Source organism: Camellia sinensis, chromosome 15 (assembly GCF_055761805.1).
Source record: "Camellia sinensis isolate YWXY chromosome 15, ASM5576180v1, whole genome shotgun sequence".
In the NCBI taxonomy this organism is placed as follows: Eukaryota; Viridiplantae; Streptophyta; class Magnoliopsida; order Ericales; family Theaceae; genus Camellia; species Camellia sinensis.
This window is the reverse complement of record NC_138975.1, coordinates 24,954,520-24,969,586: the sequence shown is the minus strand read 5'-3', so window position 1 is coordinate 24,969,586 and position 15,067 is coordinate 24,954,520. Positions and strand designations below refer to the sequence as shown.

General features: G+C 34.6%; 1 protein-coding gene across 1 annotated transcript; it reads right to left on the bottom strand.

Moving 5' to 3' along the window:
* Positions 1-7,976: 7,976 nt before the first annotated feature.
* LOC145812865 (disease resistance protein RPV1-like) lies at positions 7,977-11,169 on the bottom strand. The gene is made up of 2 exons (XM_082908090.1): positions 10,427-11,169; positions 7,977-8,172 (listed from the first exon to the last, which is right to left on the bottom strand). The coding sequence occupies exons 1-2, from the start codon at positions 11,167-11,169 to the stop codon at positions 7,977-7,979; spliced, it is 939 nt and encodes a 312-aa protein (XP_082764216.1).
* Between the last annotated feature and the right edge of the window lie 3,898 nt (positions 11,170-15,067).

Genomic DNA, 15,067 nt, shown 5'->3' with positions numbered 1-15,067 from the left:
CGAATCTTTAGTTGCATCTCATGAGTGAATTGCATTAGGATTTTGTATATAAGATCATGCATATTTTACTAACTTTGTTTTGCAGCTTGTTCGTGGGACGTCAAACATGTGAGTTTTTATGCTTTAGCATCCCGTGTGTGTGTATTTTTCTTACTATGTCTAGCATTCTACCATGAGGCTAGTTGCTTATGTGATATAACTCTATGAATGCCAGTGGATGGAGGTTGTGTCACTTAATTTGGAATGATGTTGATTTTTCATGCTTGTAAACTCAATTTATTTGGGTTGTACATCGTCAAAACTCTTTCAAAATGCATGATATCAAATTACTCCAAAATGAATGGCATAGTCTATACTTGTATGCTTCACATAGTAAATTTTAGGATTTATTAACTAATCAGAACATGAACATATAAATAAAATAAAATTCATATCATGGTTAGTAAAGGCCGATCTTTGATCGGGTGGGCGGGGGTGCTCATTATTGACCTTCCCCTCTCATACCTAAGGTTCCGAGCCAAGCATCCTTGGTTACGACGAACAGTGGCCTTGGCACGAGTTATGGGTTTCCTAATTTTCCCAAAATAAATATTAGGTGACGACTCTGAGATCTGATGACGCAGTCCATTTTTGACAAAATTGCAATAAAATGGATTTTCAATAAAAGTTGCCAAATCTGGACTCTCATCTATGTTTCACATTGCACTCGTGAGAATAGATCAAAGAGATCTCGGGGGTCCGAACTGTTTAACGCGCGCGGGTACCCCCCGGGCATGTTACAACTACCAATTTGGTTCGTCGTCAACAACTTCACTTCTTTTTGGCTACTAAATGTTTAGTCACTAAAAACTTTCTTCAGTTTTGTTTTATATTAATTTCGCCGTATATTTATTCTATGCAACCTGTACCCTGTATATAAACAAAATAATAACAATCTAAGAAAATTTAACTTTTAATGTCAAATTCAAAATATAATAGAAATTCCATACAAACCAAGCATAATCTAATTTAAAATAATAATTCTATACAAAACAGAGGATTATACAAAAACTATGTCTTCCGTACACAAAAAAAGAAATATCCACAATACCATGTCAAATGGTAATCTGTACCACGCCAAATGTAATATGTTCTATGCCAAAACTAATTTGTACGACGCCAATAGTTATCTGTACGAACAATAATAATCCACAAAAAATAAAGGACAACATAATAACAGATTATAAAAAAAAGCAATGTCCTCCACACTCAAATAAAGAATATTCACATTTCTACGCCAAAAACCATCTGTAAAAATAAAATTAACCATTAGTATTGATTGAATAACACTATCATTTCAAATTATAAAAGAAAATTATATAAAACTAGAATGTATATAATGTTTTCAAAATTGTGTATTTATAGTCATAATCGTATGTTGCATGTCCAGACAAGTTTCTCCCAAGTTTTCCCCTCCCGAAATGCAATTTTTTAGTTTAGTTTAAGGCATTTTCAACTTTAACTCCCAACCTCTATCTCCTACTCCCAAGTTTTCCCCTCCCGGGGGCTATTTTGAATTTTCGCCCTCAAAACGTCCCTTTTCGTCTAAGTTTAAGGCATTTTCGGTTTAACTCCCAACCTATGGGTCCGAATTACATTCCGTCTATTGTCACCTAAATTATTTTTCATGGGGAACCTGTCCATGAGAGCCACACCGTGGTTCGGGGGCTGTTTTGAATTTTCGCCCCTGGAAAGCCCTCTTTCAACTAAGTTTAAGGCGTATTTGGTTCTAACTCCCAACCTATGAGCCCGAATTACATGCCGTTAGTTGTCACAAGTCCTATTTATCAAGGGGAAGCTGTCCGTGAGAACCACACGGTGGTTCGGGGGCTGTTTTGAATTTTCGACCCTGAAACGCCCTTTTTCGACTAAGTTGAAGGCGTTTTCGGGCCTAACTCCAAGCCTACGCATCCTAATTACATTCCATCAATTGTCACAAGTCCTATTTGTCAAGGGGAAACTGTTCGTGACAGCTACACGGTGGTTTTGGGGTTGATTTGAATTTTTGACCCCGAAATGCCCTTTTTAAACTAAGTTTAAGGCAATTTCGAGTCTAACTCCAAGCCTACGCGTCCTAATTACATTCCGACAGTTGTCACAAGTCCTATTTGTCAAGGGAAAGCTGTCCATGAGATCATCACGGTGGTTCAGGGGTTGTTTTGAATTTTCGCCCCAGAACGCCGTCTTTTGACTAAGTTTAAGACATTTTCGGGTCTAACTCCAAGCCTACACGTCCTAATTACATTTCGACAGTTGTCACAAGTCCTATTTGTCAAGGGGAAGCTGTTGGTGAGATCCACATGGTGGTTTGGGGGCTATTTTGAATTTTTTCCCCCGGAATGCCCTATTTCGACTAAGTTTAAGGCTTATTCGGCTCTAACTCCCAACCTATGGGTCCGAATTACATGTTGTCAGTTGTCACAAGTCCTATTTGTCAAGGGGAAGCTGTCCATGAGAGCTACATGGTGGTTCGGGGGTTGTTTTGAATTTTTGACCTCGAAACGCCCTTTTTCGATCAAGTTTAAGGCGTTTTCGGGTCTAACTCCAAGTCTACGCGTCCTAATTACATATCGTCAGTTATCACAAGTCCTATTTGTCAAGGGGAAGCTGTCCGTGAGAGCCACACAGTGGTTCGGGGGCTGTTTTCAATTTTCGCCCCCAGAATGCCCTCTTTCAACTAAGTTTAAGGCGTATTCGGCTCTAACTCCCAACCTATGGGTCCGAATTACATGCTGTCAGTCGTCACAAGTCCTATTTGTCAAAGGGAAGCTACTTTATGGGTCCGTATCAGATTTCATAGCACAAAAGGTTTTTATTGCAATTATGACTTACAGTCTTTCGCATAACTGGATCATGATAGTGAAGTTGCAAACTATTTTCATGGGTCCCATCTAAAATTAAATTGTAGTCATCGCTGGATAGTTGGCAATCATTGAACAGTCAAGATAGATGACCTTTCACTATAAATGATGAAAGAAAAAATGAAAGTTTTAACTGGAGTTCTTAACCTACCGGTTAGAAATCATGGAGTGCAGAAAGTCAAATTCATTGGAGATGCTGCTGCAGCCACTAGCTGTCTTCTTTTCTCGTTTTACTTTTCTCTTTTGAAAAATCTATCCAGAAAAAAAAACGGTAATAGTAATAAAAAGAGAATTTATATGCAAATTGATAATGCCGAAAATGACAATTAAACAGTTTTATAGATTATTGTTTTACCTCTGTCCATACGTCAAAAACACTTTTTAAGGTGTCCTTCCGGCCAACCATCTGAGAACTGATCTCCAACTAAGAACCAACAAACCATGCAAATTATGTTTGCAGGAGATCAATCAAGAGAATAAACATGTATCAAGAAAAATCCCAAGAAACTTTTCATGAGAAAGACTTGATCTTCGCCGAATGGTATTATTTCTTTAAGTGTCAATTACCATTTGAATGCTTCTTCCTTATTTTTGTTATCTTTCTATATAACTACTAGCCTTTTTATTGGTTTGAATGCTTCTTCCTTCTTTAAGTGTCAAATTTTTGCCAAAATATTGGTTTTACTTTAACATTGATGCTTTCTTTGTCATTTCTTTTTCTTGTTCACCAAAATAAACAAAAAACTAAACAGTAGTGTATTCATACCAAATAAACAAACAAATAAATAACTAGTAGATGGAATATAACAACCAAATAAATTCAAACAAATAAATATTAATGAATCGAACATTGAGTCTTACATTATTAAGCTGAAGTAGTCTTGAAGTGTGCATCTGTGAACATGCATCACTTTTGAAATCATCTTCATCTGATTCTGAAAATGATTCTGTGAAGGCAGGAATAACACGGAGAAAAGAGAATAAGCCTCGGCGACGTCGCTTCAATGAATTGCCTTCGTTAAACATTACATGTTCTGCAACAAAATCTTCATTTTGGGATTGTGCACCGCTTGCACTCTTGGCTGGCATATCTTCTTGAGTTGAGGCTAAGGCCTTCAATTGTTGCTGTTCCTCTATTTTTTTTTTTTATAACCGATTTGGATGCATGTCAGACACATATCCCACATACCACGAGCATCTAGAGAGTAACTAAGACTCCATACAAAAGAAGTTCAATTTAATATGGCAGAAATAAAAGTTCTTGTTCTTTATAAAACTTCTTAAAAATAGAGGTCTGAGATGAGGTGAGAAGCACTTACCACTGACCGCCAAGGGAACAACCACAAAGTGAGGAATATTCCGAACCTTTTCATTCTCCATCTGCAGGTACACGACAGAGTCCCAGAAATAACATATTTGTGAGCTAAAAGTTTATCTTGAAGGAAAATTGGACAAGCAACTAAAACAATGAAAGAGATGCAGTAAGGTGAGCAGTCAGTTGTAGGAGGCAAGTTTAACCTACAACTTTTTATGTTGTATAAATTCATCAGATGTGTTTTAAAGATACAACACAAACAAAATTGCATGTGAGGAGAAGCAGAAGTTCAATTTCACAGAAAGTAGAATTTCAAAGACATGCCAACACGACAAAACTGATAGATTTTGCAAGCACAATAAACCCATGTATATCAGGTCGCTCTATCAAACTCAACAAGAATATACCTTCAGTTCATGCAGATTCCAACGGTTTAGACCAGTGGATCTTGAAATAGATACAAAGGGAAGGTCACTCGCTTGTACAATCATCATACAACCATTACTGGAGCTTTCAAAACTGGTAGTTGATTCGTTTAATAATAGTACGATTTGACTTTCCTGTTTTCGACAACAAAAGGTCATATAGACAACCAATTACGAAAATTAACGGCATAAACATGGAAACTCTTAAGATCATTACTTTATATAGATAGAGATCCACGCAGTGGTAGCCATCAGGAACGAATAACAAGACAGCTTCCAGTGAGGCATTTCCTTTCTTTACACTGCTCAAATCATGCATAAAACCCCTAGCGATGCCTATGCAATTTCTGATATTTGAGAATGAATCCTCGGGTATTCTGAAAGAGATGTAATCAACAAGCCTTTGTTCATGTGTTTTATAAGTTGTGACAACCTCAGAAGCATCCTATAGAGGAAAAGAAAACTGTTAAGAGTAATTTACTTGTAGGGGCTAAACATAAATTACTAGGCAGGCATCACCAAGGCACAATTATGATAAAATCTAATCTCGTACCATATCGCAAATTGAACATATGGACATGCCTCTGTCATTCGAAAACTATTCATCATCACACAAAAAAAGGGTATTGGACCAAAAGTTTCTTCTCAGATAGCATAAACAGGCAGTTACACAATTTCAATGAATTTGCACTCTTATTAGTTATTAGTGTTTGTGCAGAGAACATATGAAAGACTCATAAAACATATCGAGAAACCATCATAAAAAATGAACCAGAGATGTAAATTAGCAACCAATCCAAATATGGTTCCCCTTTCTCCAAGTTAACATCCTGTCCTTCAGAGAAAATGTTCCAGTTATGAGATTCTCCTGTATTAAGTGGTGGTCAACTAAATTGTGCTTGAAGCTGCTACAATTGCAATAATAAAGAAGCCGTATCATCACGCTCTATATTAATGGTTTAAATTTACAAATCGTCATGCCAATCAACATCTCATAAACATAAATGGCAAAATGGGTGGATTGGGGCCCACACCAATTGAAGATGCGAGCCCCACTCCCATTGAGAGTAAACGGTAGAAAATAGAGCGTCTGTAATCTTATTCAAAATTTGATTGATAGCCACCCCTTCAAACACAAAAGGTGATAGAGATCTAGTTCTTTAGACCATCCACTTACGATGATATCAACGCAACTAAGATGATTTGATTGGTCAACTAAGAAGGTTTTTATTTTTTTATTTTTTTTTAAATTTTTTTTTAACTATGCACCAACTCATAGTCATAGCTATTATTTAAATTTTTTTATTTTTTATCAGCAAGTCATGGCTAATAAATTCCACAATGACAAGAAAATGAGAACTATTTCAAACATACAAAAGAGGAATTACAAAGAAAACTTGTATTAAGTTCCACGAATTTCAAAGAAAAATAGATATTCAATTATCATACAACCTAGCATGTATCAAATTTGAAAGACAACCTTATGTGTTGAAGGACATACCTGGTAGTATGATACTGATGTAGGAAAACTTAAGGACGCAGATTTTGGTGAAGATGCAACTGGAAACAGTCGCAACAAATCCTCAAAAAGTATCTTCTTGGAAATTGTAGTAAAGGGCACTTCGAAGGCCTGCTTGAACCTGCCAATGTGGAGTGATGATATAAGGCATTAATAACTAGAAACAAGCCACATGACTATTCAGTTAAGATTTCTCAGAGTAAAAGAAAGAAAGAAAAAAATCCTAATTTTTTAAGAAAGACTAGAGAACGAACTCTTCTAAATGTGTGTCCATTTTGGACACTCAACACTTGGGTAAGGGTATGGGATATGTGTTCAGTTAAGAAGCATGGACACTTCTGCAAAGGAAGCATGTCATGTCCAACATCCATGTCCGACACCGACACTCTTCAGACACTTCTTCAAAGTGTCTTAATTAAAAAAACAAATCCATGACAGTGGACACTTCACCAAAACTTCGTGGATACTTCAGCGACACTTTTTGAACCCTCCAAATACCTCCTATGTGATGAATTTTTTCAATAACAATGTCCTACATTCTTAAGAAAACACAACTTATGCATTCTAAATATGTTTGGAAGTATTTATAAAATGAATACATCATGTGTATTACAATGTTCTATAATTTGTTTTGTATTGTTTAGAATGTAATTATTACTGAATGATATATTGACTTTTAAGTTATGAACTATATAGTTTTTTAATGTGATTAGTGTCATGTTATATATTTTCCATTATCTGTGAATAAAATATTCATATATATATATATATATATATTTATGATATATAATATATTTTTCAAAAATAAAATTTTAACGTATCCCAAACTCGTGGTGTCCTACAATTTTTGGAAACCGACGTGTAGGCTTGCTTGTGTCTATGATACTTAGGTGTCCATTGTGTGTAATTGGACATTTACCCAAAAAATGTCTTGTAATTCTAGTTTACCATATAATTATGCATGAAGCTTCCATGTAATGTGTGGAATGCTCTATGTCACCTTGAAAACACGATTCCAACTTAGTATATTTAAAAAAAAATATATATATATTAAGAAACATGAATATTTTGTGGTGTCCCTGCATGAATAGAAATGGGAATTAGATAAACCGAACACTTCGACACATATCCGTACAACCGTATCAAAGTCCATGTAACATAGATGAGCAACAATTACTTCAACATTGTGTTCTCCATTGAATATTACTCTTTATTTTAATGTTTGATGGAAGAAAGAGTGAAGATCAATATTTAAAAAAAGAATCTAAATCTTCCCTTTCGTCAGAAGCCTTAGAAATAAATTGCCATTATTTGTTACAAAGTTTCTATTGAGACTAAGTGAAGATCATGTATGCCAAAAAATGTGAATGGGAGAAAGGAATACCAAGATTCCATTTGCTGAAATTCTTTAGCTAGTGTCCTTTGCAAGTATCCAGTGTATAAAAATCCCCCAAATTGAACTAATTCTTTGACTCTTTTCATAGTTTCCCTGAAGAATCAAGTAAAACAAAATTAATTACTGATCAATCATCAAAGTGCATGCATAATGAGAAGAAGAAAATAATTGAAAGGCGTACCTTGGAATGAGGCCAAGCCATGAATATATATTGCATGAATATTTACAAATTAAGAAAAATAATCAAAGGCACTAAATCTATGCCTTCATTGAAAGAGAGAGAGAGAGAGAGAAGCATAATTCTTACAGTTTTATCCCTCAACACATTGAAGGCATCCTTATGACACCACACTCTGCTGCGCTTTCCAGGTTCCTTTTGTGATTCCCGGCGAACAATTTCCCTACCCATGTCTCTAAGCACTTAGTGCATTATCAGCTTGTTGTTATCTTTATTAACTTCTATGAGACCTCTATGAGTGAGATTTTGAATACCAATTGTTATGGAGAAATCACATTCCTTTAGTATTTTAACTGTGTAATCTTTGTCCTTTCCTACAAAGAAACTGTCGCGACCCCAACCCGCCCCCATAGGTCTAAGATCGTAACCAGCCAGTAATCTGTGATTACCAAAGGCCTAAATGACAAAGCAAACAAAAGGGGGCTAGCGGAAGTTATTATGTAAAAACAAAACATCCATTGAGCTATGCATTCAGATGACATTGCTATACATATATATACACACATATATACACGCATAAGTACAACAGCCATTACACGTTCGTCAGAAAAATATAAGGAGAAGGGGAGAAAGATACTCCTATGACAACAGTTATAATATTAAAAACCACATGACCAAAACACATGAATGCATAACAAAAGGGTGAACATCGGCTCGATTCAAACTTAAGTAGGTGGGGAACCTCGCGGTGAAGCTCGATGGTTGGCTTGGCAAAACTCGAGTAAGACCGATGCCACTACGTTCTTTCTTGAGCTGGATCACCTACAAGGCATGCCAAAATGTGAGCTAGACCCAGTGAATAACAACCGAGTGAGGAGATTATGAATGACAATTATAATGTAAAATGACACACAAACTAAACAAGCTTATTCAATATTTAAAAAGCATAACATTTCACATGGCGTGTACCAAAAGCAGCAAATACAGGCGGTCTGGAAAGGACGAATAGACGGTCATGGGGACCGGACAGACGGTCAAGAAAACCGAACAGGTGGTCATAAGACCGAAAATCAGGTTTCATAGTCAACCTCACATTAAACAGGAGTTCCGAAAGATGGAACTAAGGGATCTATAAGTGTTAATGGTACCAAATGGCAAACACTGAGAATCATGGTAAAATCATCTTTCATTATCATAGGAATCCTTCAAGATAAATATAAGTTCGAGGCAGAAGAAGATAATCAGGATTAAACATATTTATACAGAAGTGTTACTCACAGTCCGTTTTGTGTTGCAGACGGTTGGAATGAGGCGGTTGACCTACACAAACAGATATAAGCATAGAACACTTAATTTCCGCACAACTAGCTAATTAGTTTCATTGCTTAAGCGTTCGTTGGTTTAAAAGTCGTTCACCCTTGTTAGATGCTTTTACATTGCAAATGAACACTAATTATAGATGTAAATTATGGTGACAAAGGCTCGAGAGTGGGGAAAATAACACAGAAAAATGAAACCGAGGTTGCAAAGCTGCCGCACGTGCGGAGGTCCTTAGCCGCACGTGCGGGACCCCATCTGCACGTGCGCCCCTACGTGCTTTTATTACAGAATGCATCATCCTCCACCCCTATTTTCTGCACTTGCGGGCCTACCCACTGCACGTGCGCTGATGCTCTCCCGCACGTGTGGGCTCTCCAGCCGCAAGTGCGATTCTGGGTGCTCCAGAACCGAGTTTCAGCTCTGTTTTTGGGGTTCCAAACTCCACAAAATCAAACTCAAAATTGCTCAAATTAAAGACCAAAATTTAACAATCATGATACACAAACAATTTTCATGTTCCACTCAAAAGTAGACCTTTAAATTCAACCTCAAGCTCAAGAATTTCGTCAACTTCAAAATTGGGTGAAGCTTAATGATTCAACAAAATTATAGAAACCTAACTTAGGGTCAAGCAAGATCAAATAGATGAGCTCTAATTTCTTCAAAATTTGGAGACTTCTTCTTGTTATGGTTTTTAATTTAATTAACTACCCTAGCTTTCAAGCTTCCCATTTGTTTCTCATACCCCATGAGTTCAAGGTGAAAATTAGCCTTATGCAAGAGATTAGAAAGAAATGGTACCTCAAGGAGCTAAGTTAATCAATTTGCTCAAGATCTCCTTCACCTCCTTCACTTCTCTTCTTTCTCTCTAGAACTCTCTCACACTCTCTTATCTCTCCCTCTTTTTGTCCAACATCAATACATATATAAATATAAATAAACAAAACAAAGATGTAAACATCCATGCCTAACTATGGAATATTGACTTCATTAAATTAGTTAATTCTATTAAATTAGAAATACACCTACAAAATGCTAACTGAACTCTTCTTTTCTAATTATGGAAAATTAAGCTCTAAGCACTTGGTCCACTAGTTAATTCATAACCTTACCATTTAACGAATCAGACAGGTCTTTTTCATAAGGAACGTATCTAATAGCAACCATGATGCACATAAATAAGCATATAGGGTGCAGATAAAGACACAAGTAATATTAACCATAAAAATAATAAGGAAGTAAGAGGCAGGTGTTACAAAAACAAGCAATATCAAGGAATAAATTTTTCTCATGATCATCTAAAGAATCATAACTTATTTTAAGCACATTATGAATTTTCTCGGGAAAATGTGTTCTTAATTTTGCTAATGCACTTTCTCTCCACATCAATAGTTTCACCAGACAGAGAAGAGCCCAAGACTTCCAGAGCTAGCGGAAGGCCACCACAGTGGTGTATTACCCTTTTTGAGTGCTCCATGTAAGCTTCAATAGGTTTGTCTTGTCCAAAGGCATGCCGACTGAAGAGACAGAGTGCTTCATCATCATTCAATTCCTTAACCACATACGACTTGTATACTTCATCAGCCTTTAGCAATTGCACATGTCTAGTAGTTATCATAATCTTACTTCCTGGATGAAGCCAATCTTGCATCCCCAATAATGCATTTACTTGGTCCAAATCATCAACATCATCAAGAACAACTAGAACTCTTTTACAGCACATAGCATCTTTAATCTTATTGATTCCCTCAGCAACACAGTATATTCTTCCCTTATTCCACTTCAGAATATCTGAAACAAGTTGTCTCTGCAAACAAACCAAACCGTTAGGTTGTTTTGCAGTTTCTCTAATATTTGCAAGAAAACTGCTACCTTCAAATTTGTCGAAGTTTTGGTTATAAATAATTTTTGCGATGGTTGTCTTCCCTATTCCACCCATCCCACATATCACCATTACGCTGACATTGTTCAACCCACCTTGGAACCATAGATTAATGTCTTTTACATGAGAATCTATTCCAGTTTGATAGGGGGTAACACTTAAGACTGTGAAATCCAATTTACTCACAATCTCCTGAACAATTATTTGGATAAACTTTGACTCATGCCTGCACATTGCGTTCAAAATAGAAACTAACCGAATTAAGCATGTCATGAACTGAGATGAGATGATAATTTTCGAGATTATTATAATTAAGAGAGTAAATTATACATCATAAAAGGTGGGGGGGGAGGTTGGCTGCCTACTACCTCTCCCAAAACCTACAATAAGTGGGAGCCTTGAGCGCTGGGAACAAACTTTTCTTTTCTTTTTAAAAGGTCTCAATGGTTAATTTAACCCTATAACTGCACCAGAAAGATCTTCCAGGAATTTTAGCATTTGGATTGGCGAAATGTTAGTGGTAAATTGCTATAAGATTTTAGGGGTTTGTAATGGCAGTAAGACAGGCTTGGATTAACCAGTCCAAGTCCAAATCCAACCAAGTATCTCAATGTAAAAGAGAACCTGTTTTTAATATAGAGGAAGGGAGAGAGAGAGAGAGAGAGAGACCGAGATCGACAGAGACGGAGAGACCGAGATAGACGGATCGACAGAGAGATCGACAGAGAGAGAGAGAGACCGAGATCGACGGAGATCGACAGAGAGAGACCAAGATCGACGGAGATCGACAGAGAAGAGACAAAGATCTACAGAGAAAGACCAAGATCGACAGAGAGAGAGAGAAAAAAACCTACAACAGCGGCGGTGATGATTTGCAGCGGTGGCGATGTGCAACGGTGGCGTACGACGGTGGCCAGCAATGGTTGGGTAGTGAGCGGGGGTGAGGTTTGGTGGTGACTGTTCTCTGTGTGTGTGGGTGAGAGACAAAACAGAGAAACCGTTGGTGGTAACTGTTCAGTGGTTGTCCCAATTTGTTTATGAACCCTTTGAAATGTTACTTCTTTTGTGTTTATGAACACTTTGAAATGAACGCTTTGAAATGTTACTCCTTTTGTGTTTATGAACACTTTGAAATGAACACTTTGAAATGTTACTCTTTTTGTGTTAACGAACACTTTGAAATGTTACTCTTTTTGTGAAATAATTTTTTTATAAAATTTATACCTTTTGTAAAAATGAAATTTATACATTTTGTAAAAATGAAACTTACAAAATGAAACTTTCATGAAAATGAAATTTATACCTTTTCTGAAAATTTACATTTTTTTGTGGAAATAGTTACACCGTTTCTGAAAAGTTACTCCTTATGTGAAATAATTTTTTCCATAAAATTTACACTTTTTGTAAAAATAAAACTTACACATTTTGTAAAGTTATTTACATCTTTTGTGAAATAACTTACACTAATTCTGAAAAGGTACGCCTTTTGTGAAATAATTTCTTTTATAACATTTACACATTTTGCTAAAACTTAGACATTTTTTGAAAATTTACACTTTTTCGTGGAAGTACTTAAACATTTTTTGAAAAGTTACTTCTTTTGTGAAATAATTTTTTTATAAAATTTACACTTTTAGTGGAACTTACACTGAAAACAAAACTTAAGTTACTTATATCTATTGTGAAATAACTTATACAATTTTTGAAAAATTATCCCTTTTATGAAATAATTTCTTTCATAAAATTTATACATTTTGCTAAAACTTACACTTTTTCTGAAAATGTACACATTTTCGTAGAAATACTTACATCTTTTCTCAAAAGTTACTCCTTTTGTGAAATAATTTTTTTCATAAAATTTATACCTTTTGTAAAAATGAAATTTATACCTTTTCTGAAAATTTACATTTTTTCGTGGAAATAGTTACACCGTTTCTGAGAAGTTACTCCTTTTGTGAAATAATTTTTTCCATAAAATTTACACTTTTTGTAAAAATGAAACTTATACATTTTGTGAAGTTACTTACATCATTTGTGAAATAGCTTACACTAATTCTAAAAAAGTTACGCCTTTTGTGAAATAATTTCTTTTATAACATTTACACATTTTGCTAAAACTTAGGCATTTTTTGAAAATTTACACCTTTTCGTGGAAGTACTTAAACATTTTATGAATTTTTTTTTCCACAAAAGATGTAAGTGACTTTAGAAAAGGTTTAAGTTTGGTTTTCACAAAAGGCGTAAGTTCCAAGAAAAAAGTATAAATTTTATGACAAAAATTATTTCACAAAATGAGTAACTTTTCAAAAAAGGTGTAAGTATTTCCACAAAAATGTGTAAATTTTATGAAAGAAATTTTTTCACATATGGTGTAACTTTTCAGAACATGTGTAACTTGTTTCACAAAAGATGTAAGTATTATGTGTAAGTTTTCAAAAGTTACACCTTTGGTAAGTAATTTCACAAAAGGAGAAGTGTTCACAAAAGGTGTAAGTAATTTCACAAAATGCGTAAGTTTTCAAAAAAATGTGTAAGTTTTCACAACAAGCGTAAGTTTTCAAAAATACTTACGCCTTTTTCTAAAATTACTTACACCTTTTGTGAAAACTTACACATTTTCTGAGAACTTACACCTTTTTGTGACCATTTACACCTTTAGTCATATAATATACTATTTTATTAATTTACCTGGAAAGTGACCTGCTTAGCAGGTCACCAATGTGTAAGTTTTCAAATATTTTGATATAACTCAATACATAGAAATATGTAAATACAAAATAGAAAGGATGTAAGTGCCTTGCTTACCATATGCAAGGCAAACCTAAGAAAAGTCCATAAAATTAAATGTGCCTTTTCTTTACCAAATCATATTTTAAAGTTTTCTATTGGTGTCAAAGATGTATATCTAGATTAGATTTATTCTTATATGAGTTACCATAAATTTAAATATGCACTGTTAATGTACTTTTTCACAACATATAATTTTTTCGTAATGACTTGTTTAACGGCCCGTCATCCAACAAATCACGTAAAGAAAATGTTTAGGCTTTACATATGTCACATTAGGGCATATCTTTTTTTGTATGATCACAGTTTCTGTCTAGTCCACATGACTGTTCAATTAGAACTGTAGAGCCTGCCATGTGCTAGGCTCGACTTTAGTAATGTAATTCGTTCATTTTTATCTCTCTATATAGATCGTTTATAGAAAAGAAAATAGATAAATTTAAGGCGATTTATTTTCAAAACTATTCTTGAAATCTATTTTTTTTTTTTTAAAGAAAAATATGAATAAAAAATATGACTGCAATAATCAGATTGATTTTTTTTCACGATCAACACATAAATACTTACAAAACAAACAAATTAAATTACTAGAATCGAATTTAACTCAATTGTCCGGTTCACATTTGTGGATTGATGAGGTGCTAAACTCTTCTTTTATATATGTAGAGAGAAGAAAACTGTATAAGCGAAGAAAATCATAAAGCCTTTTATTGCCACAAAGGAAATTTCTCTTTTTCTTTTTCTTTTTTTGGATTAAACTGGGATAATTTACTAAAAGAGCTTAAGAGTACACAAGTCTAGGGTATAAAACTCCATTAATATCATCATACAACTGGTTTACAATGGATAAAGGAATGTGATCAAAACAATGTAAACTCATTGTTGTAGTGTATCCCATGTTAGTTGTAATATCTGCGCATTTATTAACTTCACGGTAGATATGATTAGTTGCTTAAACTCCTAACCTCTTCATGGGAGACCTGCAATCAAAGATGAGACTACTAAGATGGTGATGCATAGTAGAATCTGAATCTTTCATGAGTAATTTTTGCGTCAATTGTGAATCAATTTCAATCTCAATATTTGTGAAATTTTTTTCCCAAGCTATATTTAGTCCATCTCTTAAATCCCTTCAGTATACACATGCACTCTATTATTTTTCTGATATACATTATATATTTTTATAGCAAATATTATGTAATCTTTTGGTAGGGTTACGGTAATTTATGATTCAGAAATGAAATTATATATTTTGTGATAATGTCACTTTTTTTTTTTTTTTATTGAAACGCTTTCTAACCACAAAAATGCATAAACATTATAAAAAAATACATAATTTTATTTT

What these genes read in the sequence shown, in the direction of transcription:
- LOC145812865 (XM_082908090.1), bottom strand. Translation starts at nt 11,169, where the DNA reads ATGTGCAGGCATGAGTCAAAGTTTATCCAAATAATTGTTCAGGAGATT. An exon ending in ACTATTGATGTGGAGAGAAA is followed by an intron (nt 8,173 to 10,426) that starts GTGCATTAGCAA and finishes TGGTAATCACAG; the next exon opens with ATTACTGGCTGGTTACGATC.